At 51.8% G+C, this 25,974-nt stretch overlaps 1 protein-coding gene across 3 annotated transcripts; it reads right to left on the bottom strand.

Moving 5' to 3' along the window:
* Positions 1-843: 843 nt before the first annotated feature.
* On the bottom strand, positions 844-25,974 carry FAM118A (family with sequence similarity 118 member A). 3 transcript variants are annotated; one of them, XM_052639839.1, is made up of 9 exons: positions 25,857-25,974; positions 16,573-16,685; positions 15,560-15,812; positions 9,365-9,768; positions 8,108-8,236; positions 6,780-7,065; positions 4,819-4,851; positions 3,061-3,144; positions 844-1,946 (listed from the first exon to the last, which is right to left on the bottom strand). In XM_052639839.1, the coding sequence occupies exons 2-8, from the start codon at positions 16,617-16,619 to the stop codon at positions 3,109-3,111; spliced, it is 1,188 nt and encodes a 395-aa protein (XP_052495799.1). In that variant the 5' UTR covers positions 16,620-16,685; positions 25,857-25,974; the 3' UTR covers positions 844-1,946; positions 3,061-3,108. The 3 variants fall into 3 exon arrangements, with proteins under 3 accessions (XP_052495799.1, XP_052495800.1, XP_052495801.1); XM_052639840.1 differs by having other exon boundaries at positions 9,377-9,768; XM_052639841.1 differs by having other exon boundaries at positions 9,547-9,768.

Raw genomic sequence — 25,974 nt, 5'->3', positions numbered from 1 at the left:
CCATGCCCTCTTCAGGGGATTGTCCCAACCCAGGGAGCAACCCAGAGTCTCCTGCAACTCCCGCACTGCTGGGGGACGTTTACCGCTGAGCCACCAGGGAAGCCCAAGTTATGCTTAGACTGCTTCTAATGTATCAATCATGCAGGGATAAATTTTCATCTTAAAGTAAGAATCACAGCAGAACTGACTATAGATACATTGATTCATTATAACAAGGCGGCCTGATTCTCAGTGTGGTGCTCAAAGCTTATCCTGAGCTGGCTCTCGCTTCTCCAGTTTTATACCCTGTTTCATGTCATTTCTATGCTTTAACATTGCTGCGTGCTCAATGGCTGTCATGTCCAACTCTTCTTGACCCCATGGACTAGCCCACCAGACTCCTCTGTCCATGGAATTTTCTAGGCAAGAACACTGGAGTGGGTAGCCATTTCCTTCTCCAGGAGGTCTCCCCAACCCAGGGATAGAACCCACAGCTCCTGTGGTTCCTGCATAGGCAGGTGGATTCTTTACCATTGAGCCACCCGGGAAGCCCAATATTGCTGTACCCTGTGTCTGACCAACTTTCATATATGTTGCCCTGGTTGCATTTTATAAATGTATCAGTTTTTTAAAAGCCAACTCAAGATGTTTGCTTTTCAAAAATATTTAAATATTCCAAGTACTCAATTTCACAGTTGAGTGACAATTCAAGGTAAAAATTCTCATTGAATACATGATACCACATTGTGTCATAACTAAAGAAAAGACAAGCAAACAGAGTTGAAGATAAAATTTTATTTCTGACCAGAGCAACATAAAAGATTTGTTTTCCATGCTTCAAAAAGGAAGGAAAAAAAGGTCTTAAGGAGCTCTCTGGCTTCTCTCACACTCCCTACACATCCCAAGTTCCTGTTTGCTGTTCTTCCCTTTCTCTAAACCTGTGGGGAGCTGTAACATGGGAGCCTCGAGACAGAAGCCACGCAGAGCCGGTGCCAGGGTCATAGAGCAACTCGGTGGGCACAAGTACACAGCCTACAAGATACCACGCTGTCTGCCCCTCATGAGCCCTGACGTTTATAGTGTTCTGACAAGTCTTTGTCAAGTCTTCACTGTGCAAATCCTTGAATGTGGGCCGTGGGGAGAGGATTTTAAAGAGATAAGAACAGAAAGGGACCTTACCCCATAGAATAAAGGCTAGGAGAGGTTGGTATTTAAAAGTTTAAAACTTGGTCTTGTGCTTGACTTACGATTCGTCAGTATCTGTAACATGACGCACCTGGACACTGCCCTGTGCTTTTGAAAAGGCCTTCTGCCTCTTGGAGACTTCACTTCTTAGTAGTAAGTAGATTTGCCCTTCTTTAAAAAACAGACTAAGATTACAGAACTCCAAAGAAGCCCCACAGATCTAGGCGTTCGTTAAACACCACCCTCACTAGTTGACTCAGTGCCTCCAGTATCCATCCGTTCTTCAGTAGTTAACAATGTAACAAACATCAATTTTTTTCTACAGTAACATGTTTCCACACAAAAATTATAAAATTTAAGTGTCTAGTGTCTTATATTCTCTTTGGCAACTACTGTTGCCTGGACAGTCTTTACTCTCCCCCTTTTATTAGAGGAAAAGGACTGCCTGACAGAGGCGTGTCACATGGGAGCTGGGAAATACCAGGTATGTCCCTGCCCACCGCCTCGGTCCCTGAGGTAGCTGTCTTGTCAGTCCTCACACAGGATACCTGCTGTGTGCGCGTCACCTCGCGAGCAGTTCAACACGGCGGACTCCCTCACCCAGCTTCCGAGGGCACATACCCGCACAGCTCTCGGGGTATGTGATGGTTTAGGATCGAGAGAGCCTGTGTGGAGTTCTCTAACATTCGTCCTTGTTGGGGATGGCACTGTGGTTACAGAAGGCTGGTTTTCAAGTTGCGGCTTTTATTGGTTTTAAAGATTTCAAGACCCTCCAGCGTCATCTGTTTCAACAAAAAGAAAGGAAAATCACATTAAAGTTGATCCTAAAAAAATATTCGCAATGGGATTTCTATTTCAGAAACTGTTTACAGTCTTATGTGCTACAGACTTTGAAAATACCTTCATAATGGAAACAGTGGCTACTGTCTAAAAATGGCTTTCTGACTTATAAAAACCATCAGGGGACAAAGTCAGTTATGACATTAGATTTGCAAAGCTCTGTGGAAATTTCAACCTGGGAATAGGAAGGCCACTCCCCTTCTTAGTGGGCTGGAGGAGGGGCAATTTCAACACACATCCGGCGGGAGCCTGCGGACTGGCAGGTCAGCATGTGTGCACGACGGCGCTGCCTGCAGCTTGGAGAGGATGAACCTGGGTCTCACCCACACGCAGCGGGACAAAGCTTTCCATAAGGAAGACTAGACAGCGTTCTCGACTGGGACAGAGCCGTCTGGCAAGGAGGCTGCTGGTGTGGGCGCGGCATCCCCAAGGAGCCCACCCGCTGGCTTGCCCAGCGCTCTTGAGCAAAGCCCACCAGGCAGTGTGCTCTGCTGCCCAACAGGCACACACACCACCACTCAGAGGTCGGCCCGGCGGGGGGACAGCTGTGCACGTGCAGCAGCAGCTTCCAACTGACAGGAACAGTCACCCAGGCCACCCTTGTGCACACCAGCAGGTGACCGAGGAGCCCCAGACACGGGGAGACAGCAGCAGGAGTCTGCAGGGAAAGACTCTGTCCTGGAGGGCTGGACACCAAGGTGACATAAATCACGATAGGGGCCGCCCCTGAGTGGTGAGGGGATGACTAAAAAAGGGATGAGAGTGGGGTGGGCAGGCTCTGGACACTGTCCCATTTGAGCAGAAGGTGACGATGTGGGTGTATTCATTCCCTTTGTGAAAACTCACTAGGGTGATGGTACCCTTTGTGTACTTCTCTTGGGTTTTTCTTCAGAGACACGCTAACTTAAACAGAAGATGTTTAAAGTGGGTCTCTGGGCAGCTGGAACAACGTACACATCGCTCCTTCCCCCCCAGAGCCAAGGGACACAGCACAGCGACTGCCCACACCTTCAAGCAAGGCCGAGCTGCAGTGGCCCCAGAGAGGAGACCACGTACCTGTGTCTGACTGTCTGAGTTTCTTTGAAACTTCAATTCCATTTTCTTCTAACTTCCTCTTTGCACAGTCCTGGCATGCATTCCCTGAAAGATGAAAACTGTTATTAAAAAGCTTATCTAAGAATGGCTACCATCGAAAAGAACGTGAACAACAAATGCTGGCAAGGACGTAGAGAAACGGGAGCCTCATACACAGTTGGTGGGAGTTAGTCTAGGGCAGCCACTGAGGAAAACTATCACGCTTTCTCAGAAAACTGAAAATAGGGTCATCATTTGATCCAGCAATCTCCCTCCTGGGTATATACCCAAAGACAACCTCCCCAAACTCCTAATTAGGAAAGATGCACGCACCCCAGTGTTCACAGCAGCAGTTCAGCTGCCATGACACAAAAGCAAGTGAATGTCAGCAGATGAAGATAAAAGAGTGTGGTGTGTGTGTGTGCACACGGCTACATAAAGCGGACCTCCTCAGCCATAAAAGGAAAGCTGCCATTCGCAGCAACATGGACTTCGACGGCATTATGCTAAGGCAGTCAGGCAAGTACTGTAGAGTGTCGTGGAATTTTAAAGATACAACTGGTAATACAACAAAAATCAGACTCACAGATACAAAGTGAAAAACTGGTTACTAGTGGGGAGTGGGGAGGGAAGGACAATACAGGAGCAGAGGATTAAGGGGCACAAACTGTGAGGTGTAACATAAAGTAAGCTCTAGGGATGTATGTGCGGCACAATACAGCCAGTATTTTACAACTATAAATGGAGTGTAACTTAAAAAATGTGAATTCACTATATGGTACACCTGTAACATATAATACTGTATCACAACTATACTTCAATTGAAGATTTTTATTTAAAAACCACATCTATTCTAGAATTCACCCTCCAAGGACCAGTTTGTAAATCTGATTTTACTGAAGCGCTGACCAACTAATCCCTGTGGTTAGATACAGATGTCTATCAAGCTAGTGCTTTTTTCAAAACGGATGGTTCTGGGAATCAAAAGAAAGCACCTAAAACAAATGGGTCCTTTCAATACAAATAAGTTAGAAATGGAAAGCTGAGTGTAACTGTTTAATAATTCCTAAACCAAAGCCGTCCAGCACTAACCAGTTTCCATCTGTGGCCCTGCTGAGACGGGGAAGGAGCCCAGGGCTGCAAGGCCCCTGCTCCACTGACTGGAGAGAAGCCCCTTCTAACCCAACTGACTGAGCAAGGTGGGGCAGCCTGGCACAAAATCCACTCGGGGTGGACGCCGGGGCGCACCAAGTTCAGTCACAGCTTGTCAGTTCATAAACGGGCAGAGTGAGCCCTGTAAGAAGCGTATTCACATTTCAAACAAGTAGTAAATAAATAGAAAAATTTACATGAACACTTAGAACCTTTGCAATTAAAATGTCTGAAGAGGATGAGTCAAAACTTAACTATTAATACATCTTGGACCAAATGGTATGATACAAATAGACTCTTCCAGTTCCTCTGGGCTCTAGAACAGGACATTACTCCTGGCGCCAGCAGGTGGCCTGTCTGACAGAGCAGAGCCCGAAGTTGAAGGGCTGTCTTTTTAACCCCTTCATGGTGGCAGGGACCCTCATGAAGGTGCTGCTATTCGTCCTCTCTGAGGGGGCTGTCCTGACACAACACGGGCTAAGTATTTAATGTGAGAAACACTTCTCTGATTATTTTCTAAGTGAGGACAGGAAGACCGTGAAATGTATAAAGAAAAACCAGGCTGGTGAAAATCAAGATCTGCTTTACCCAACAACGTGGTGCTGTCCACTCGATCGGCATCTGGAGAAGAAAGGAAAAGAGTCAGCAGAAGCCGCTTGACAGCTCTCCCTCCTCAGGCCACGGTGGAGCCAGCGGTGGAGCCGGGCAAGGCTGGCTCTGGCACGGGGGATCCTGCCCAGCCTGAGGTGCGCTCGCCACACAGGGCAGCTGGGGCTCACTCCTGACCCTCCTCTCCAGCCCGGGGCCAATGTGAGGGCTGAACCCGCGGCGTGCGACGCCCCCGTGCCAGCCAGGCACCGTCACAACTGCCCCTCCCTGCTGCCACCAGTCCACCCCCCACTCCCAACAGCAGAAACACCTCGAGGCTGTACCCACACATGTGCTCAAAGACATAGCCACAGATTCTAAGTCCAGAAGACCCTTAGCCCCCGGCAGCCTGTCAGAGCCGCTCAGCTGCTAGGGTCTGGGAAAGGGGCCTGAATGGGGACAGGAATCCCCTGCCAAGAAAGATACACGCGGGAGGGAGCTGCAGGTGAGGTCCTTGGAGGTGAGGGGTGGGGGAGGCAGGAGCCGCTGCCACCCCCACCACCCCCACGTCAGCAGGTGGGCCTATGTGGGGTGCCCCGAGAGCACGTCCAACTCTGCTGTCAGCCCAGGACCCCCAATCCAGCTTCAGAACACCTGGGCACCTGAGTCGCCTCTCTGAGTGCGTCTCAGCAGCTCTAAAGTCATCTACTTAGTAGCAATGGATTAGTTGTCTAGTTGCTCAGTCCCGTCTGACTCTGCAACCCAAGTGACTATACCCCACAAGATCCCTCTGTCCATGGGATTTCCCAGGCAAGAACACTGGAGTGGGCTGCCATTTTCTTCTCCAGGAGACCTTCCCAACCCAGGGATCAAGCCCACATCTCCTGCACTGGCAGGCAGGCCGATTCCTTACCATGGAGTCACCAGGCAAGCCCAGCAGCAGTGGGCACCGTGACTAAAAGTGAAATAAGGTCAAGGACATAAAACTCATAGCAATGTGCAACACGGCAAGTGTCAGCTCCCTGCTCCTTCGCTTAGTAAAAAACGGCCACTCTAATGACACTTTCATTAATGGAAATTCAACTTAAATTGGCCCGTTTTGCTAATTACTATCAATTTCAAAAAGGCCTAGTGGGAAGAAACTAAGCTGCCAGATTATCCATGCATCGCGTTCACGTGATCTTCGCACTGTCTAGACTTCAAGTTCATAGCTGGTCATGCCCAGGCAGCTCTGTGGTTAACCCACTTCCACCACCTGTGGGTGACTATGTCTGGTCTCCTATTACAAGGACACGCGAGCCCACACAGACCTCTCCAGGTCTGCCGTCATCCATGTTTTATGATGCAGACCCCAAGCCACGAGCTGCCCTGATGGCAAGATGACCAGCGGAACAAGCGCTCACGTGGCAACTGCTGGTAGATGATCAGCTCCCCAGAGGAGGGCCGAGAATTACTTAAAAGGGCTGCTGCCTTCAGCAGAACAGGGAAAAGATGTTATTTGAAAAAGGAAAGTCTTCGTGGAACTGTTCTGTGCTGCAGCGGTTGTACTATTTAACATGCAGTGTGACAGGATAAAGGTGTGAGACAGCTGCAGGTTGTCAGGAGCACAGCTGACGGAGCTGGCGGGGCAGCTGTCTTTCTTGGTTAAGGTAATCTGAAGCAGGGCATGTCATCTGAAACAGGAATAGACATGTACAACTATACACACACTTTAACTAAAAAACTCAATTTACAGACTATTACTACCATGCCAATAACCCCAATCTTCTATTTTTAGTACACAGAAACATTTTTTTTAAAGACAGAAGACTGGTGAATCTAATGGTGTGTAAAATTCTCAATTTTATTTATTTTATGGCATGTAATTTATATCTATAAAAAGGGGCAAAAAATGGAAGAATCCTATTGGTTTTATACATTGAAAAGTGAAAAAGCAAACAAGCCATGCACACAAGCCATACCTGGACTTCGCTGTTTGCAGATCTGAGCGGCGAGGTCCTGCACGTACCCTGGGAAGTAGTCGAAGCAGTCCCCGTAGGACACGACCTTGATGCCGTGCAGCAGCATGTCCGCCTGCTGCTTGAAGAAATGGTCCTCGCTCTCCTTGAGCACCAGCATGTAGTGCTCCAGCTCCACCTTGTTGGGCACCGAGTACAGGAAGAGGGCCTGGAAGATCTGGTCGCGCAGCGTCTCCCCGCAGCCCATGAACAGGAAGGACTTGGTGCGGTACAGGTTCTGGAGAACCTCCTGCGAAAGCACCAGCGAGACTGGGCTCGCCGACCGTGAGCGAGCCCTCCCAGCGCCAAGCTACCTGTGTGCCACGCTGAATCGTCGCTGCTCCCCGGAGGGCCTTTCCCGAGAGCCGCAGGGGGGCAGAGGGAAGGGAGGGGGCCTCGTCCTGGGAGCCAGGCTGTCGGCCAGGCCCCCCGTCAGCGCTGTGCTGCCCAACCCGCCCCTGCAGCCAGCACAGCCTCTCAGTTCAAATCCTCCAGAATCACACGCAGTTTAGAATGTTCAAAACATACGGTAAGGACATGGAATTTTTTTTCAGTTATGTGCACACACCTAATCCCTAGAACTGACCTGTCTCAATGAATGGAGGATGTGAACTCCAAGGGGAGGGCCTGGTTTGCGGAGGGAGGGCAGGGGAGCTCGGGGGCGGGGGGTTGGTGATGGTCACCTGAGGGTGGGCACAGAGGATCGGGCAGGAGCACAGCGCTGCATCGCTGACCCAGACACCCAGAGAGGCTCAGTGTCGGCCAGGACTGCCCCTGCCCACCCACGGCCACGCCAAGGCAGCGGAGAGGCCCAGCCTGACACTCCTCACCGCCCCATGCCTGGGGAGCAACAGGCAGACCATAAGCTCCAGAGCAAGTCAGTGAGGACCCCCTTGGCTTCTAAGTGCATAAAAAGTGAGTTCACAGAAAGCCACGAGGCAGTTTCGCCACACCCTCTTTTGTCTACGACATCAAAAAAGCCTTGCAGAGAATGAAATTCAAGGTTTTGAAAGAGACTGCTAAGTAGAGAAAGGAAAGGAGGTGCGTGGATGGACAGAGAAGAGAAGCAGGGAGGGACGGCAGGAGAAGAGCGTTCCAACCGTGGCGGGGCCTGTGAGTTGCCCTCAGGAAACGGAGCCGTGTCCCTGGGCAAGAGGCTCGCTCGAGTTCATGGAGCCTCTGTTCAAGGTGCCCAAGGGGCGGGAGGCCTGGACCCTGCTCAGTCCACCCATGGCTAGCAGCCCCCACACAGCCCCAGGGGCACAACCAGGGCCAAGTCAGGGAGGGCGTACCATGACCTCTGGGTCTTGAGTGACGTCTTTATATCCTGAAGGGTCCAACACCATCCCGCAGGGGTCGGTGTATAAGCCGTGGATGTGAAGCACTCCATACCTGATGTTCCCCCGTGCCCACTGAAGGACCTGGCGAAGCGCAAACAGACAGGAAACACAGGCTAAGAGGAGAGCACCTGAAGACGCTTGTGGTTTCTCAAGCCCACCTTGACGTGTAAGTAAGAGAGAGGCTCTGATGTATTATCATCTCTTTAAACCTAAGAGAAATTCAGCTGTTAGGGCTCGTTTTCCTCGTCCTGCCATATTATAAAGAACTTCTCCATTTAGAGACCAAGACGGTTACACAGAAAATATCTTTAACATTTTATATAATAACAAACGGCCAAGACTGATGACTTTAGGGAGATTATGGAGGCTTTCCGTTCTAAATCACATTATATTTTAATTACTGTTAGGCATACATTGATTTTACGCCCTGAAATATATACACATACAGAAAAAATGAGTCATCAAGGAGCTTTCTCCTGACTTCATATCAAGATACACAAGGAAGGTCCTAGAGAAGCTGCATGTCGTGTACATCCCTTTTATCTTCACACCGAGGACCTTCCCAGTGCGCTGGACTGACCCCTGCAGACCAACCGACACTCGCGGGCAGAGAAGCCAGAGAAGGCTCCCTGCCATTTGCAGCTGATTTCTAGAGGCTCAGGTACCACAGTGAGCAGCCCCATGGACGGGAGCGCGTGGCTCAGACGTGGAGTGGGTCGCTAACAATTCAGGGGAGCGTGCGAACTGGAGCCCCAGCACGAGGCGTCAGCTCGGTGGCCCTTGGCGTCCCTGTGTGAGGAGTGGGGCTGGGACCGACCCCACGACCCCCACAGTGAGGGAGGAGCAGGCAGGGATGGTGTAAACCCAAAGGCACACAGGCACACCGGAAACACAGCTGATACGATGAAACCACGGTCAACCTCAGTGATAACAGAAATAAAAGCATAAAATGGGCACCCGTATCCAATGGGAGAAATGCACGGAGTTGGGTTTTTAGCAACGCCACAGGCTGGCAAGATCAGGAAGATGGATTACCCTCTCACAGCTGTGCTGTGTAAGCGGGGAACCTTTCTGGAGAATACTCAGGTAATTTATACCATCTGTCTTTAAAACAATCGTACCCTTTGACCCTAACATTTTTCTAAGAACTTATAAAAAGGGTAAGAAGTCCCATTGTAGCGTTATTTATAATTGTGGCAATATGCTCACAATAATGATAACCTCGTCTCGTATGAAATTCCATGTAAAACCACGCTTCTGAAGACGGCTTCGGGACAGGGAGACGCTCCCAGGGCGACAGTCAAGGAAACGCCGCACACACAGACTCGGTGCGTCTCGCCATCGCAGCACGGGGCTCCCTCGCAGGCCCACCACGGGCGCCCGCCCCGCACCTTGGTCTTGTCCTTCAGGTCCAGCGACGCCATGGGCTTGCCCTGCTGCTGCCCGAAGAGCTCCAGCAGGTTGTCGTAGTTGGTGGTGAGGACCAGCGTGCCCCGCTCCATCAGGCTCAGGATGGACTGCAGCACCGGCGGGTTCTGGATGTGCTGCTCCAGGTCGTCAAAGACCTCCATCAGGCAGTCCTGGAAGAAGCTGGGCTTGGCGTCGCCCGTGCGCTGCAGAGAGGAGGCCCAGGGTTACAAGACGCCGTGTCTCCACCACCACTGAGCCCCAGGCACGAGGGGATAGTCTAAGTGCCAGAGAGACACCTGATGCCTTCAAACTGTGGAGCTGGAGAAGCCTCCTGAGAGTCCCTTGGACTGCAAGGAGATCCAACCAGTCCATCCTAAAGGAGATAACCCTGAATATTCATTGGAAGGACTGATGCTGAACCTGAAACTCCAATACTCTGGCCACCTGATGCGAAGAGCTGACTCACTGAAAAAGATGCTGATGCTGGGAAAGATTGAGGGCGGGAGAAGGGGACGACAGAGGATGAGATGGTTGGATGGCATCACCGACTCGATGGACATGAGTCTGAGCAAGCTCCAGGAGTTGGTGATGGACAGGGAGGCCTGGTGTGCTGCTGTCCATGGGGTCGCAGAGAGTCGGACACGACTGAGCAACTGAACAACAAGAGAGACAGCAGTCTTTTTTACAGAAGAAAGGAAACTGCTGACCTCACAGAGGTCATTAAAACCCTGGGGCAGGGAGACTGCCAAGATGCTGGTGGAATGTCAGCAGCAATCAACGCCGACAAAGAGCAGAGAGAAGAGGCTGAGCCCTGTGGGCGAGAGGGTGTCCGGGTCAAAGAGCACAGGGAGGGCCACTGATACAGGACTTTGAGCCCAGAGCCGAGGAAGAGGTGGCTCTGGAGAGGGCACGCCCAGCAGGGACGAGCCCGCGCGAGGGCACCTGGCACAGGTGGGGTCAGACAGGTGACCCGGAATGACATCCCGCGGGCCCCACAGACCTCAGGGAGGCCTGGGCTCTCCCTCCTCAGGAGCCACAGGGGCCCCGGGCTGACAGCGGGCATCCAGTGAGGGACAGTGTGTCACGCGGCCAGTGCTGCAGAGCCCCCAGGGTCAGGAGCGGGACGGGCCCAGGATGCAGCGGGCAGGCTGGGGGGCCGTGAGCAGAGCTGCTCGGCGGGGCCGCTGGGCAGGGCCCACAGGGAGGCGGGCAGACCCCTGAAGAACAGTTTGGGGTGCTGGGTGAGGAGGCCCACGTGACCCTGGGGCACCCCAGCCAGCCTGGCCCTAAGCCTGTGGCAGGCACGCACGAGCGCCTGCAAGACCCACTGCCCTCCAGGCTGTGCCCATCCCCCAGCTCGGGCTCGGGCTCCTGCTGCCAGACGCTCCGATCCCCGCCCCCGTTTCCACAGGCCTGCCCTCAGGGAGCCCCACACCTCCACGCTCTTGCGTGAGTGTTCCCCTCCTTCTCCCCTGAGAACCGACTTCCATGTCCGTGGCACCTCACTCCTGACCAGGGAAGACCTGGCGGAGCCTGCTCACTGCCGTGCCTCTCAGCTGCACGTGCCGCAGCGCACGTGGGTTCACGCCCAGTGTCTGCACGCCTCCATCACCGCCTCCGAGGACCTCCACACCCCAAACCACAGCAGGACCAACAGCCAGCCTCTTTCCAGAAGTCCTCCACCTGCCCGACTCAGCACCGTGGCTCCCGGGAGGCTTCGCCCCACCAGGACCCACCACCACTAACCCCATCTCTCACTCCCCCACCGGCCTACCCCACCACGGGCTGTCACAACCTGAAATTACTCCTGAAAATGCCTGCAACTTCCCGGCTCCGCTGGAATCCCCAGGCAGAACTCCACCCCTGGGAAAACCGACTCCCCACTCACTCCACGTCCCTGCTCCCAACTAGCTGAACACGGGAGAACACCACCTCTCTGACTGGCCTTACTTTAACTCTATGGAAGTGCTCAAAAATGCACAAAGGAGTAGAAAGGATAAAGCCCCAAACACTCATCTCCTTGATTAACCCTGCATCAGAGCTGCCCCTTCATGAGGGGACGCCCTTGCCCAAGGCCCCAGGCCCGGCTGCAGCCCCCAGTCCTGGCACTCTCCCTGCCGAGGGGCCTCGGGACAGCAGACTACTCTGAGCTCTGCGGCCGGTACTCGGCTGTCCGCAAGCATGACCACAGCCCTAGACAATACGTAACTGGACGCAGAAGCTGGTTTACTCCAACCAGCAGTAGCCACCCCGCCCATGATGGGAGCTGCCCCAGGTTCAACACTGCACCCACACCTGGCACCATCACCCAGCTGAAGCGCTTCCCAGACTCTGGTAAAGCCACCTCGGGCCACAGGGCAAATTCTGGCTGATGCCGCAACAATGTGACTAGTCTGTGGCATGCCAGACCCCGCAAGGAAGGACGCTCGGCCCTCCTCCCCTCGCCCCCCGCTGGAACGCTCACGTCACGTAGGCAGGAGTCGGGCAGCCGGCCTTGGGCATGAGGTGGAGGCCGCGCGGGCGGGCGGCAGGGCAGCCTGTGCCCCGCCAGGTTTTCACGTGAGAACATAATGCCGTCGGGGTCAAGCTGCACACTTTCTCTGGGCACCAGCTTCATTCTCTCCTCTGAATACTCCTACATCTCTCCGCCCCAAAGGAGACGACGGCTACACTTCTTCAGATACGGAAGAAATGCACTCGGACGCCAGGCCCCGACCATGTCCTCCACTCCGCGGGCAACCTGGTCGGGGATGCCCCGGCTGCGCCCTGTGGGCGCTCCCCCGCTTCTGCACCAGCCCGACTGGCTCCGGGCTCCACTCAGAGAGCGCGTGCCCCTACGCCAACCTCCTTCCTTGCTGGGTCCTTTCCCGAGGAGGCAAAGACGCTCTGCTCTCCCTGACACTCTGGAGACGCACCTGTTGTGTGAGGAGGCGCGGCTGGCCTGCTCAGGCCCAAGCAGAGCTGGCGGCCATGCCCTGCGCTGCACCGGGATGAGGTCACTGGCCCAGTCCCCACAGCAGCCCGCTGACCTCCCTGGGACGAGCTCCCTCGCCAGGCTCTATCTAGCATTGACTGTCTTTGGGGCCCACACGGTGCCTGGGACCCCCATTTGAAGGGTCGCTATTCTGATGAACTAAAATGGACTGGAATGGGTGACTTTACTCAGATGATCATTGTATCTACTACTGCGGGCAGGAATCCCTTAGAAGAAATGGAGTAGCCATCATGGTCGACAAGAGAGTCCAAAATGCAGTACTTGGATGCAATCTCAAAAATAACAGAATGATCTCTGTTCATCTCCAAGGCAAACAATTCAATATCACAGTTATCCAAGTCTATGCCGCAACCAGTAACTCTGAAGAAGCTGAAGTTGAACAGTTCTATGAAGACCTACAAGACCTTTTAGAACTAACACCCAAAAAAGATATCCTTTTCATTATAGGGGACTGGTATTCAGAAGTAGGAAGTCAAGAAACACCTGGAGTAACAGGCAAATTTGGCCTTGGAATATGGAATGAAGCAGGGCAAAGACCACAGTTTTGCCAAGAAAATGCACTGGTCATAGCAAACACCCTCTTCCAACAACACAAGAGAAGACTCTACATGTGGACATCACTAGATGGTCAACACCAAAATCTGACTGATTATATTCTCTGCAGCCACAGATGGAGAAACTCTATACAGCCAACAAAAACAAGACCAGGAGCTGACTGTGGCTCAGATGATGAACTCATTACCAAATTCAGACTCAAATTGAACAAAATGGGGAAAACCACTAGACCATTCAGGTATAACCTAAATCACACCCCTTATGATTATACAGTGGAAGTGAGAAATAGATTTAAGGGCCTAGATCTGATAGAGTGCCTGACGAACTCTGGAATGAGATTCGTGACATTGTACAGGAGACAGGGATCAAGACCATCCCCATGGAAAAGAAATGTGAAAAAGCAAAATGGCTGTCTGAGGAGGCCTTACAAATAGCTGTGGAAAGAAGAGAAGCGAAAAGCAAAGGAGAAAAGGAAAGATATAAGCATCTGAATGCAGAGTTCCAAAGAATAGCAAGAAGAGATATGAAAGCCTTCCTCAGTGATCAGTGCAAAGAAATAGAGGAAAACAATAAAATGGGAAAGACTAGAGATCTCTTCAAGAAAATTAGAGATACCATGGGAACATTTTATGCAAAGATGGGCTCAATAAAGGACAGAAATGGTCTGGACCTAACAGAAGCAGAAGATATTAAGAAGAGGTGGCAGGAATATATAGAAGAACTGTACAAAAAAGATCTTCACGACCCGGATAATCACGATGGTGTGATCACTCACCTAGAGACAGACATCTTGGAATGTGAAGTCAAGAGGGCCTTAGAAAGCATCACTACGAACAAAGCTAGTGGAGGTGATGGAATTCCAGTTGAGCTATTTCAAATCCTGAGAGATGATGCTGTGAAAGTGCTGCACTCAATATGCCAGCAAATTTGGAAAACTCAGCAGTGGCCACAGGACTGGAAAAGGTCAGTTTTCATTCCAATCCCAAAGAAAGGCAATGACAAAGAATGCTCAAACTACCACACAATTGCACTCATCTCACACGCTAGTAAAGTAATGCTCAAAATTCTCCAAGCCAGGCTTCAGTAATAAATGAACCGTGAACTTCCAGCTGTTTGAGCTGGTTTTAGAAAATGCAGAGGAACCAGAGATCAAATTGCCAACATCTGCTGGATCATGGAAAAAGCAAGAGATTTCCAGAAAAACATCTATTTCTGCTTTATTGACTATGCCAAAGCCTTTGACTGTGTGGATCACAATCAACTGTGGAAAATTCTGAAAGAGAAGGGAATACCAGACCACCTAACCTGCCTCTTGAGAAACCTATATGCAGGAAGCAACAGTTAGAACTGCACATGGAACAACAGACTGGTTCCAAATAGGGAAAGGAGTGTGTCAGGGCTGTATATTCTCACCCTGCTTATTTAACTTACATGCAGAGTACATCATGAGAAACGCTGGGCTGGAAGAAACACAAGCTGGAATCCAGATTGCTGGGAGAAATATCAATAACCTCAGATATGCAGATGACACCACCCTTATGGCAGAAAGTGAAGAGGAGCTAAAAAACCTCTTGAGGAACGTGAAAGAGAAGAGTGAAAAAGTTGGCTTAATGCTCAACATTCAGAAAACAAAGATCATGGCATCCGGTCCCATCACTTCATGGGAAATAGATGGGGAAACAGTGGAAACAGTGTCAGACTTTATTTTGGGGGCTCCAAAATCACTGCAGATGGTGACTGCAGCCGTGAAATTAAAAGACGCTTACTCCTTGGAAGAAAAGTTATGACCAACCTAAACAGCATGTTGAAAAGCAGAGACATTACTTTGCCAACAAAGGTCCGTCTAGTCAAGGCTATGGTTTTTCCTGCGGTCATGTATGGATGTGAGAGTTGGACTGTGAAGAAGGCTGAGCCCCAAAGAATTGATGCTTTTGAACTGTGGTGTTGGAGAAGACTCTTGAGAGTCCCTTGGACTGCAAGGAGATCCAACCAGTCCATTCTGAGGGAGATCAGCCCTGGGATTTCTTTGGAAGGAATGATGCTAAAGCTGAAACTCCAGTACTTTGGCCACTTCATGCGAAGAGTGGACTCATTGGAAAAGACTCTGATGCTGGGAGGGATTGAGGGCAGGAGGAGAAGGGGACGACCCAGGATGAGATGGCTGGATGGCATCACTGACTTCGTGGACGTGAGTCTGAGTGAACTCCGGGAGTTGGTGATGGACAGAGAGGCCTGGCGTGCTGCGATTCATGGGGTCGCAAAGAGTCGGACACGACTCTCTGAGCGATTGAACTGAACTGAACTGATTCTGATGAACTGAAGGACTTCTGGCTCGTGAGCCCAACTCATAGAGACATTTAAGCCCTGGATTCCTGGTTCACCAGCCTGACCCCGAGCCAAGCTGCCCCAGGGAGTCCGGAAGCACTGACCTGGAAAGCACTTACCGGGGACATCTTCCGGATGAGGTCATGCGCGACCACCAGCAGGTCCCCGTCCTTGGTCACCTTTCTGCGGAACTCGGCCACGTCCCCGGGGTGCAGCACCTCCAGCTGCTCGGCGGCCTCGATGACGGCCTCGATGCAGCTCCTCCAGGAGCACAGGGCGGGGATCCCCGGAGCCACCGCCGCGCTGACGCCTGTCCCAATGACCAGGAGCAGCTCCTGGGGCTGTTTCCGGATGAGGCTTTTTAAAAACTTTCTGCTTAAAAAGAAGAGAGGGGAAGAATGAAAGCCAGCATGGAAGCACGGCCACCGCGAGGGCGATGCTGCAGCCCACGAGCATCCATGCGGTGGCGGGTCCAACACAGCCCGTGCTGGACACACGCCTCGCGCCCCCACACTGACCACAGGGCGGGCCTGTGCGCTGCTCTCATATCCATTTCCCTTTCTGCGCATCCGTCTCACTGGCTCAGTCCGCATTCCGTAAGGGACATGGGGACAGTACTGTCTTGTCCATCTCGAGTCCCCCATGGTGTTGATAAGAGTGACGTGTGTATGTAAACAAAGAAGCTCAGCAATTTAAATTTCTTTAAAACTGCTAAGAGCTTGTAAATACAAACTATGACGATAAATGATCCTTGATTATAGGGACAGGAAAGAAAATCCCTGGCAAAATGCAGGTCCTCCATGACCCACTCCCCAGCAAGCACTTCCTCCTGTGTTACTTCACGGAGGCACCACCTGCCCATTTATCGTCAGAGATTTCTTTCCTGCAAAGCACGACACCTCCAGCCTTAGAGGTGACCCTCTGATCCCCTGCTGCTTGGTGTGGAAGCCAGGTGACAGTGGCTTCCTTGGGCAGAAAGAGAACTGTCTCCTGGGATGTTTCTTTCATTGAGGCAAAGGCCCCGAGACCATCTCCTGACCCCATATTACTGGGCCCCTCAGGTACTAACTAACACATGAGATTTGCGGCGGAGGCTGTACACCCGTGTGAAGGTGCAGTCGACGTCATTTACCTTGATTTTTGTTCACTTCTATTTGTTGTCTTTTCCACTGAATCCATCTGTGAGTCCTAAAGGGATTCAGAGGCAACTTCTACTTCCCAGATGAAAGTCCTTTCATCAGTACTCTGGAAGAGAGATGAGGCTGGAATTAAAATCAAAGGCCCCAGAGCTCTCTCTAAAGCAGAATTACTGAAAACTGTCACATACAAAAACACAATCCAAAACGGCCCCTAAGCCCCCAATCCTAATCGTGTGACTTATCAGGCCAGGCGCCCCGAAGCCCGACTCTGGAGGGAGAAGACAGGACAGGGAGTGCGGGGGAGGGGGCGGCGCGACGGCCCAGGGCCGGGCTTTGCGCTGTCCCTGCACCACTCTGCTCCAGGACCACTTCTGGGGACACGCCTGGCCACACTGAAACCCAGTCCAAAGGAACAGTCCGAGTCCAAGGTCAACTCTTAACTTACATAAAACAGGACTCTCCAACCAGCTAGGTCTCTATTGCCAAACAATCTCCGTATTCTACCACCTTTCCAGAATCATACTGCCTCCGCCAATTCTATACCTAATATTTACTGTAAATAAGGAAATATACAGAAAAATAAAGATTAAAACACCCATAATCCTATTACCTACATGCAAGGACTGTTAGCATTTGTATAGTTCCCTCCAGATTTTTCACTTTAAAATGTTTACATCGTTCGAGACCATAGGTCATATCTTACTTTTTCATGCATTTTAAGAAAAGCATTTCCTTATGTTACTCGAAACTATTCATAAAGAGAAAAAAACTAAAGGGAAAAAAAGAAGAAAATACAAAATAAACAACTGTTCTTAAATACAAGTGTTACAGCAACATGCGCCAACCTCTATCCAACTGCGAGGCCATCAGGCTCTTCACCCACCCCGCCCCTCCCCGCCAAGGCAGGACATCGCTGGAGCTCTATGACAACCACCTCTGCACACAAAGCTTTTATCTACTTTGAAATGATTTATTTAGGAGAGATTTCTGACAAGCAGAATTGCTGAGCTGCAGCATATGAACCCTGTAAAATATCTCAGCACATGCTGCCAAAATGCTCTCAGAAAAGTGGTCAACAGAATGCCTAAGTGCCTGCTGGGCACAGCCCAACTAGCACTACCTGAAAACCACCCTTCCACATGTGTGATCTTTTTTCCTCCCCCCTCATTCAGAACTGGGTCACTAAAAATGATTTTCAAGGAAACAAGACTTAATCAGTCTAGGAGCATCGTTAGACTTTAAAGAGGATCCTAAGAATATCCCCTGAAATGGACCCAGACCTGCGCAGGGCCCTGTGGGCATCCCCCACCCCAGGTAGAGGGCCCAGTGGGCAGGGCCTCCCGAGGCGCCAGGGGCCTTCCCCAGATGCTGGGGCGGGCCTGCGGGCGAGCTCAGCGCTGCCCCCTGGCGCCCACCCCCGTGCCCGGGCGCTCCTGGGCCCTAACTCCTCCCGAGTCGTCAAAGGTCAGCTCCGTCCATTTTTGTTTTCGCTGCTGGATATTTTCTGAGGAAAGGGGAAATACTGAGGTTTCCCACTGCGCCTGATAATCCTAAGTATAAGCGACCTTGGGCCCCAGCCTGGCGATTTCAGTGACTGGCCTAGCTCTTCACCAGCCCTCAGTGTTAACAGCTACACAACAGGAAACCTTGCTAACAGAGCAAGTTCTGCAAGCTCGGGAACCTCTCAGAGAAAAAGTGCTCAGGACTCAAACTCGAGTCAGAGAGCTCGGGCACCACAAAGGCTTTCCAACTTCCCCCCTCAGGAGGGAGCTCAGGGTCCCTCCCGCTCCATCCTACGAGAGGAGTCAATCCGAGATGCTCACCGGCACCTGGGGTGGAGTCTTTTCTCTCACCCTGCTCTACACGACAGTTTAGAATATTGCCTAAACAGTCACTGGGGGCCCAGTGACTGCAGAAGTCACATGCCCTAAACTGTCACCACTGTGGAGAACTTTAGAAACCTATCTCCTGTTCTTTCGATTACTGTTCAGCTGCTCTTGGTGCTCCTTTATATGCAAACTGAAACCCTAGATGCTACATGTGCACTCCTGCAGAAGAGTGTGAACAAATCGCACTTTTGTGGGCTGGACTTAACTCCAAAATGAAGTTTCCCTAGAGAACAAACCATCGCTGCGGGCACTGAGCGCTTCGGTAACAGGCGAGGGCGGGTGCTCCTGGGCGGCCGGCTGCTGGCTTAGGCGCTCAGACCTCGCCCTCCTCCTGGGGGAGGAGGTGATGCAGGCCTGGAGCCAGCTCCCCAGCACGTCCAGGCAGATGAGCCTCCAGACTCGAACGCTGCCAGCTACCTTTAAGGATCACACCCGCCAACACAGGAAGTACCCGATCACATTAAGTCTCAACACAGTAACTCTGCAGTGATGAACTGCGTAGCTGCCCATATTTAGACATTTACAGTTCATTGTAACACTACACGTTTAAAGACATTACCTCATTTCCTGTTCTTTCAGCAGCATGATTACCAGAGCCAAACCCCACAGTGACTTTAGAAAGTACCCCAATCTCGCCTTGTTTTTAAACCCAGGGCCAAGCAGGAGATCTGTGCAGCACTGAATACCCGGATCCTAGAAGTCTCCACAGGACGGCAAGCCTCTGGCACTCCTCCCCCAACCCCAGCATCATTCTCTAAGCCCATCAGTTTCCAGACTACGATGGTAACAAAAGCCTCCAAAGCCTCCAGAGACCTTTCAGGAGCCGCATCTTTCGGTTTCCCTGGTGATCATGTCGTCACCACAGTTTGCAGGCCCAATGCCCAGTCATCATAGCAACCCATTCCTTTTTACAAGAACCTAACACCGTTTTCTGAGAGCAAAATCCGGCCCCAACACAGATCTGTATAAGCAGTTTCTGTCCTTTTTATCCAAAGTCATGAATAGAAGTTTGAATAGGATATTTTCTGCTTAAATTTGAGATTATGAGCATTTTATGAATGAACTTCAGAGTAGTCAGAGACCACCTTACTCGCTGAATGTCTATGCTCCACCCTAAATAAACGTTCATCGGAATCTAACGCAGAACACAGCGAACCACACACACCAAACTAGCTCCTCGGAGCCAGCAAAGCAGCCCGGCTTCCCAGCCCCCTAACTCCACGTGCCGAGTGAAGCCCTCCCCTCCCTGTGCCCCCGGCCCCCTGGCCCCGGGACAGTCAGCCCCTCGCACTGACGCCGGGATGGTCATATGACTTCTTTGGCCGACGGGATGTCGGCAAACAAGCAAGCAGGTATGTGATAAACACACTGACGCTGAAGCCTGCTCTCCTGGAGTGGAACTCAGCCTCGTTCAACCAGGTCTAGCCTCCAGGACAGCTACCAATAGAGAGCAACACCAGCTGGGCCAGCCAGAGTCCAGCTGAGCCTGGCCCAGGTGCTGACCCCTGAAACACTCCATACATCACCAGAAAGAGGAGAGGGACGGGCAGAAGACAAGAGTATCAAGATAGAGAGAGAAATGAAGAAAAAGCATGAATCAGTGAGTGAACGAGTCACAGTTTTGAGGGCGAGGGAGAAAATGCTTGTCAAGAACAGTATTTTATTACAAGTTGTTGTTGTTTTAGTCGATCAGTCGTGTCCGACTCTGCGACCCCATGGACTGCAGCCCACCAGGCTCCTCTATCCATGGGATTCTCTGGGCTAGAATAGTGGGGTGGGTTGCCATTCCATTCCCCAGGGGATCTTCCCGACCCAGGGACAGAACTGTGTCTCCTGCACTGGCACGCAGATTGTTTACCACTGAGCCCCCAGGGAAGCCCTTTATTACAAGCAGCATAATAAAAAACTTAAAATCACTTTCTATGACAAATTACACCTTCGCTCAAGTACAAACCATGAAACAGAAATTTCAAATCTGTGGGATCATGAAAAATATCCTTAGCAAAAGTCAATTTTTTTCTATAAATGAATTATCACATGGCTCTTGAGCAGTATAAAGGAGCAGAGAGATAAGTGGGCATGTGGTAAACGTGCTCAGAATACATTCCTCTTACACAGGAAGGGACGGAACATCACAAATATTCATGAAAATCTCTACATGTCGGCTTTGAATTCATGTTCCCAATCCAAAGGGTGATGGAATAAGATGCCCCCAGAATTTGTGGGAAAAAGTCACGCCCCTTTGACTACTAACAACTTGATTCTGATGAAGGCCTGAAGAGGCAACGCAGCAAGCTCTTACCCTCAACATCCCCGCTTGCTCCTGTTACCCAAGGCGTCCACACTGAGGAGTGACTTCTACGCCTGCTGACCTCAGGGGACAGCAGGCCTGGAAGTGACACCTGACTGTTATCCCTGTGTGGTTCCTAAAGACTGGAATGTCCTTACAGGAGGCCAAACCCGGTGACTACACCCAGGTGGGTCCGCAGGCCTCCGGCCACAAAGCAAGCCCTTCCCGTCAGCTACTGGCAGAGCACCTGCCTCACCTGGCCGTTAGCATCCTCAGGCCCTTCAGTCTAACTTGACTCCCACAGACTGCCTTTTTCGCAGCAATCTGGTTCCCCCAGCTGACCTGGGAGGGGGCCACAGAAGCAGAAATCACTGGGCAACAGGAGGAAGTTTTCAAGCACTAATGAATTCTCTGGAAGCTGCCTGACAGAGGTTATTTCTGACGAGTTTGGTTGGCCTAATTAGGTTCACCTGAGCTGAAAACGAGCTGCAAAAGGACAAAAACCAAGCTTCCAGAACTGCAAAGGAGAGGCCTGCCCTGAAACCACAACGCCCAGGGCCACGGTGGAGAAAACAGGATCCGGAGACCAGAAGCACCACCACTCTCTGAACCTCAGTTTCCAAATCTGTCAAAAGGGAATGCCGTCATCCCCATCACTGACTGGATGCTCCTGAAGATTTTAAGCGAGCCAAGGACCTGAAAGGCACGTGACCTGAAGACGTTTATCTACGACCGTCACCGTGCGGGCAGCCAGCTCTCTCCCTCAGCATCCGCAGGCTTTCACTTTAACACTGCTTCTCCACAACGACATACTCAGCTCATCTGGACTCTGGTGAAACCTGACCACTGGACCTAGCCATTACTAGTCAGAGGTCTCCAGGATGAGCTGTTTTTTCCCCCCGTTTCAGGAAATACAAAACCTCAATTTGAAAACATGCTACTTAACCAAACGCTTTTTATTCAGTCGACATAAACTGTAGAAAAAAATTCTTATTCTGTAGTGATCGAAACGTGTTCGTTTGCTTCTTGAAAGCAACTCCAGAGTAGCCTGGGCTCATCTGCTCAAACCGAGAAAACAACAAAACCCACCACTAACGAAAAACGTACAGGTCACCATTTAGTTCAAAAAGCAGCGCTCATTATTGACACCTTCTATGGCCGTTAGATCCAAGGGCAAACACTAAGCACTTACAAGCACGATCTCATTCAGAGCTCCCCACGACCCTGTGACGTGGCTCTCATTACCTCTCACCTGGCCAAGGCTGACGTAAAACCCTTTCAAGAGGCCAATCACCATGATAAATGTAGTCGTCCCAGTTTTCTCCAAACATCAGTGCGGCTCAGATGGCAAACAAATACACCTGACCTTTTACTAGGAACACTGCCAACAGCTGAAGCGTTCGCTAACAGTCTGTCCATCGGATGTGACATGCTGTACAACTCAAAGAGACATGTTACTCAATAATAAGCCAATAATGGTAAAAATGTACCAGTACAGAGGCTAAAGGCATGCTGAACCACCAGCATTTATCCATCCCAAGAGGAATAAAAGATGTTCTATTAATAGAAAGTAAACCTCCAGTGAAATCTAAAATTATAGAACTGCAGAGCTGGAGGAGTCTTAAAGGTTCTGGAATGTCAAATACCCTACTTTACAAATGTGAAAATTGAGACTGAGAGACAGTGTCTTGGTAAAGGTCCCCCAGGAAGTCAGGGGACAAGCTATACTCACTCCTGCCCCAAGCCCCATAATCCTGCCACTATCCCAGGCACCACCTGGTCCACTGTGACCCCCAAAGTTCACATAAGGCACTAATCTGTAGCTCTTTTTACTACCAAACCTTCACAAATATCAGGGCTTCCCTGGTGGCTCAGATGGTAAAGAAACCTGCCTGCAATGCAGGATATCCTAGTTGGATCTCTGGGTCAGGAAGATCCCCCGGAGAAGGAGATGGCCACCCACTCCAGTGTTCTTGCCTGGAGAACCCCATGGATAGAGGAGCCTAGCGGGCTGCAAGGAGTTGGACACGAATGAACAACAAATACTTCCACTTTACAAATATCAAACCACAAAGCGTGGCTGGTCTGCAGGTTCACCTGTTTCCTTGCTCCATTCATTTTCCAGGAATGCTGAAGGAAACAGCCACCATCAGGAAGATTCAGAGGCAGCAAGAAGCAGCCTCGGGCAAAACAACCAGCTCACAAGAGCTTTGTTGGGTCCCCGCCTGTGGCTTATCACACAATTGTCTGTGTTAACTTTAGCAGAGACAGATAAGGAGGGCTCAGCCAGGAAACAAAGCCACCTCTGGAGAGGACTTCACTCTCCCAGGAAAGAGACCTGGAGGCTCTTTGCAGAAGGAAGTAGGATCCAGCCCAGAGTTCAGTCCTGACAACCGAGTGTACCGGCTGAACGACTTCAAATAGGGGTCAGTTACTCAGCTTCTCCGAGCTGTGTATTTCCTTTATCTTGTATCTCAGGGTTGCTGGAACATGACAAAAGCTAACATTTAAACTAGCAAAGCCTACGACAGTGTGATTCCCCTACACCCGTGCAGGCAGTGGGTATTCTTCCTGGGTTTATTCAATTAAAATTAAATAACAGTTAAATTCAGTTCCTCGGTGACACTAGTCTCACTGTAAGCTCCTTAACTCCACGCAACCCCATGGTCGAGTTTACTGGAAGGCACAAACACAGAACACCGCCATCATCGCAGAGACTTCTGCTATCATACTGGGAGTCTCCCTGCCCCTCACGCAAGCCCAGACCTCCACAAAAGTCGTGTGCCTTTCTCTTTTATATCGCTCTCTAACCCACACCCTCTGCCACGCCTTGTGGTCCACTCAACTTCTCTAGACTTCTGACAGCCACCCTGCTTCCGGCTTCAGCCCCTCTGGTCCCAGTCTCCACAGTGACATTTCTGGCAGCACACCTGCACTCTCAGGACCCCCACGCCCCGCTAATAAGCCAAATCCGCCATCTGGCTCCACTCCTGAGACCCAGCCTCTCCTCCCCACCCGCCCACCCACTGTGCCCCATGTCCATCTCTTGCGTGGAGGCTGGACTCACCCTGACACACACACAGTCACCCTGATGAAGTCCTAGGTGACCTAGAGGCAGAGGACCAAACCTCCCCTAAAAAGACTAGCAAGTTCCCAACGCCAGTCCCCAGGCAGAAAACTGTGGGCTGAAACGGGAAGAGCAGGACTGGTCTTTGGGTCTAGACTTGACGAAGCCAGCCATGCGTGAGGTCCTCGCTGGCAACACCCTGGTCCAGGTCACCTCCCACCTTTCCTGTGGTCTTGCTCCCTCCAACCAATTCTCCCGCACCAGACGCAGCGACTGTTCAAAAACACAAAATCTATTTTCACTCTGCTCCTCAAACCCCTCAATGGGCCTCCCACTCCTTTCCAGCACCAAATCCTCTCTGCTGTACTGAGTTGCCTCAATCACGTGTGACTCTTTGTGACCCCATGGACTGTAACCCGCCAGGCTCCTCTGTCCAAGGAATTCTGCAGGCAAGAACACTGGAGTAGGTTGCCATTCCCTTCTCCAGGGGATCCTCCTGACCGAAGGACTAAAGCCGGGTCTCCTGTCTTGCAGGCAGATTCACCACTGACCCACCGGGGAAGCCCCCAGATCCACCTGCTTTGGTCCTGACCCCCTTGGCCCACCTCTTTCCTGCCCCTCGCCATCACACTCTAAGCTTCCCAATTTCCTCCATTCCAGTCTTCCCTACTCCAAACACCTCCCTCACTCCTCTTGCACTGATCAACGCCCACTTTCCTCCAGCTCTGAGCTGGTCTACTACGCACTCAGGGGGACAGTGAAAGCAGTAATTCAGGAAAGGGCCAAGGGCATGGGGCCTCCAGGAACAAAGCTGGATTCTTCTCACTTCAGATTCTAACTGCTTGAGGACCTTGTTCATTAAGGTCTTATTCCTCCAGTCAGAGGCTTCCCTGGGGGCACAGTGGCAAGGGAGCCACCTGCCAAGCACGAGACTCAGGCTCAACCCCTGCGTGTGGAAAACCCCCTGGAGTAGGAAATGCAGCGAACCCAGGTATTCTCGCCTGGGAAATCCTTCGGACAGAGGAGCCTGGCGGGCCAGTCCAGGGGGCTGCCAAGAGTCAGATACGATTTAGCAACTACACCACCACCACCACCACCACAACCTTCATCTTGGTCCACCCCAAGCCCCTCATCTACTTAGCTCTGCCTCCCTCCACAACACATCTGTTCTCTAGGTGCTTCTGTGGGGCCATATGAGCCTCAGCAAAGGGCATTAAAAGTTAAAGACTGTCCTGCTTTGGCCTCAGTGCAACAGTCAACACAGTGCAAGTGCTACAGCCTCTGCCCGGCCACAAAGGGCCATCAGATGACTCATTATACACCTCTACTTCTTGTATACTAAGAATTTACAAACACGCAGGAACTCTTTCACAGATGCCCGATGGGTCCACAGACAGCAAGTTTGAGAACCCCAGCCTCCAGACCTGCGTGGACAGGGAGCCAAAAGGGACTGAACCTCAAGGGCAGGTGCTGGAGGGTGGGGACTGCAGTCTAGGGATACGGGGTGGGTGGCTAAGGAGAGACGGCATGGGGGGTGAGGGGGAGCTTCACGGTCCAGGGGGTTTCTGAAGAGGCCTGGGGAAGGGAAAGTGAGGGACAGTCGCTGGGGTCCTGAAGGAATCTGGGGAGGTTTCTGGAACTGAGGATCCTCGGGGGTCCCGGGACCCTGAAGCGGCGGCAGGGCCTCAGGGGGTCTCGAGTCTGGACTGGGTAGAGTCCTGAAGGGTTTCGGGCGAGGACTCTGAAAAGTGTAGGGCAAGAGGTGGCCGGCGACCCCCACAGGGTCTCGGGGGCCAGGGGTGTCTGGAGGGGCCAGGGCGGATCCCGGGGGGTCTTCGGGGCTGGGGTTCCCGAGAAGGGTTGGGGGTGCGTCTTGGGCACCGAGGTCCGTCGGGGTCCTTCAGGCGGCCGTGGGTCCCGAGAGTGGCCGGGGGGTCTGGAGGGGCAGGGACGGGTCCTGAGGGTCTCGAGATCTTGAGGGGACCTCTCTCCACTCGGCAGCCCCGGGCCGCCCCCCGCCAGTCAGCTCACCCCACGGCGCCTCCTCCGGCTCAGCGGGTCCAAGTCTCAGGGAGCTCCGGGCGGCCTTGCGCTGGGGTCGCCTGGCCGAAGGCGGTCTGCGTGCAGGGCGACAGCGCGCGCGCCAGAG

Source organism: Budorcas taxicolor, chromosome 5, assembly GCF_023091745.1.
Source record: "Budorcas taxicolor isolate Tak-1 chromosome 5, Takin1.1, whole genome shotgun sequence".
NCBI lineage: Eukaryota > Metazoa > Chordata > Mammalia > Artiodactyla > Bovidae > Budorcas > Budorcas taxicolor.
This window is presented reverse-complemented; position numbering and strand designations above follow the sequence as displayed.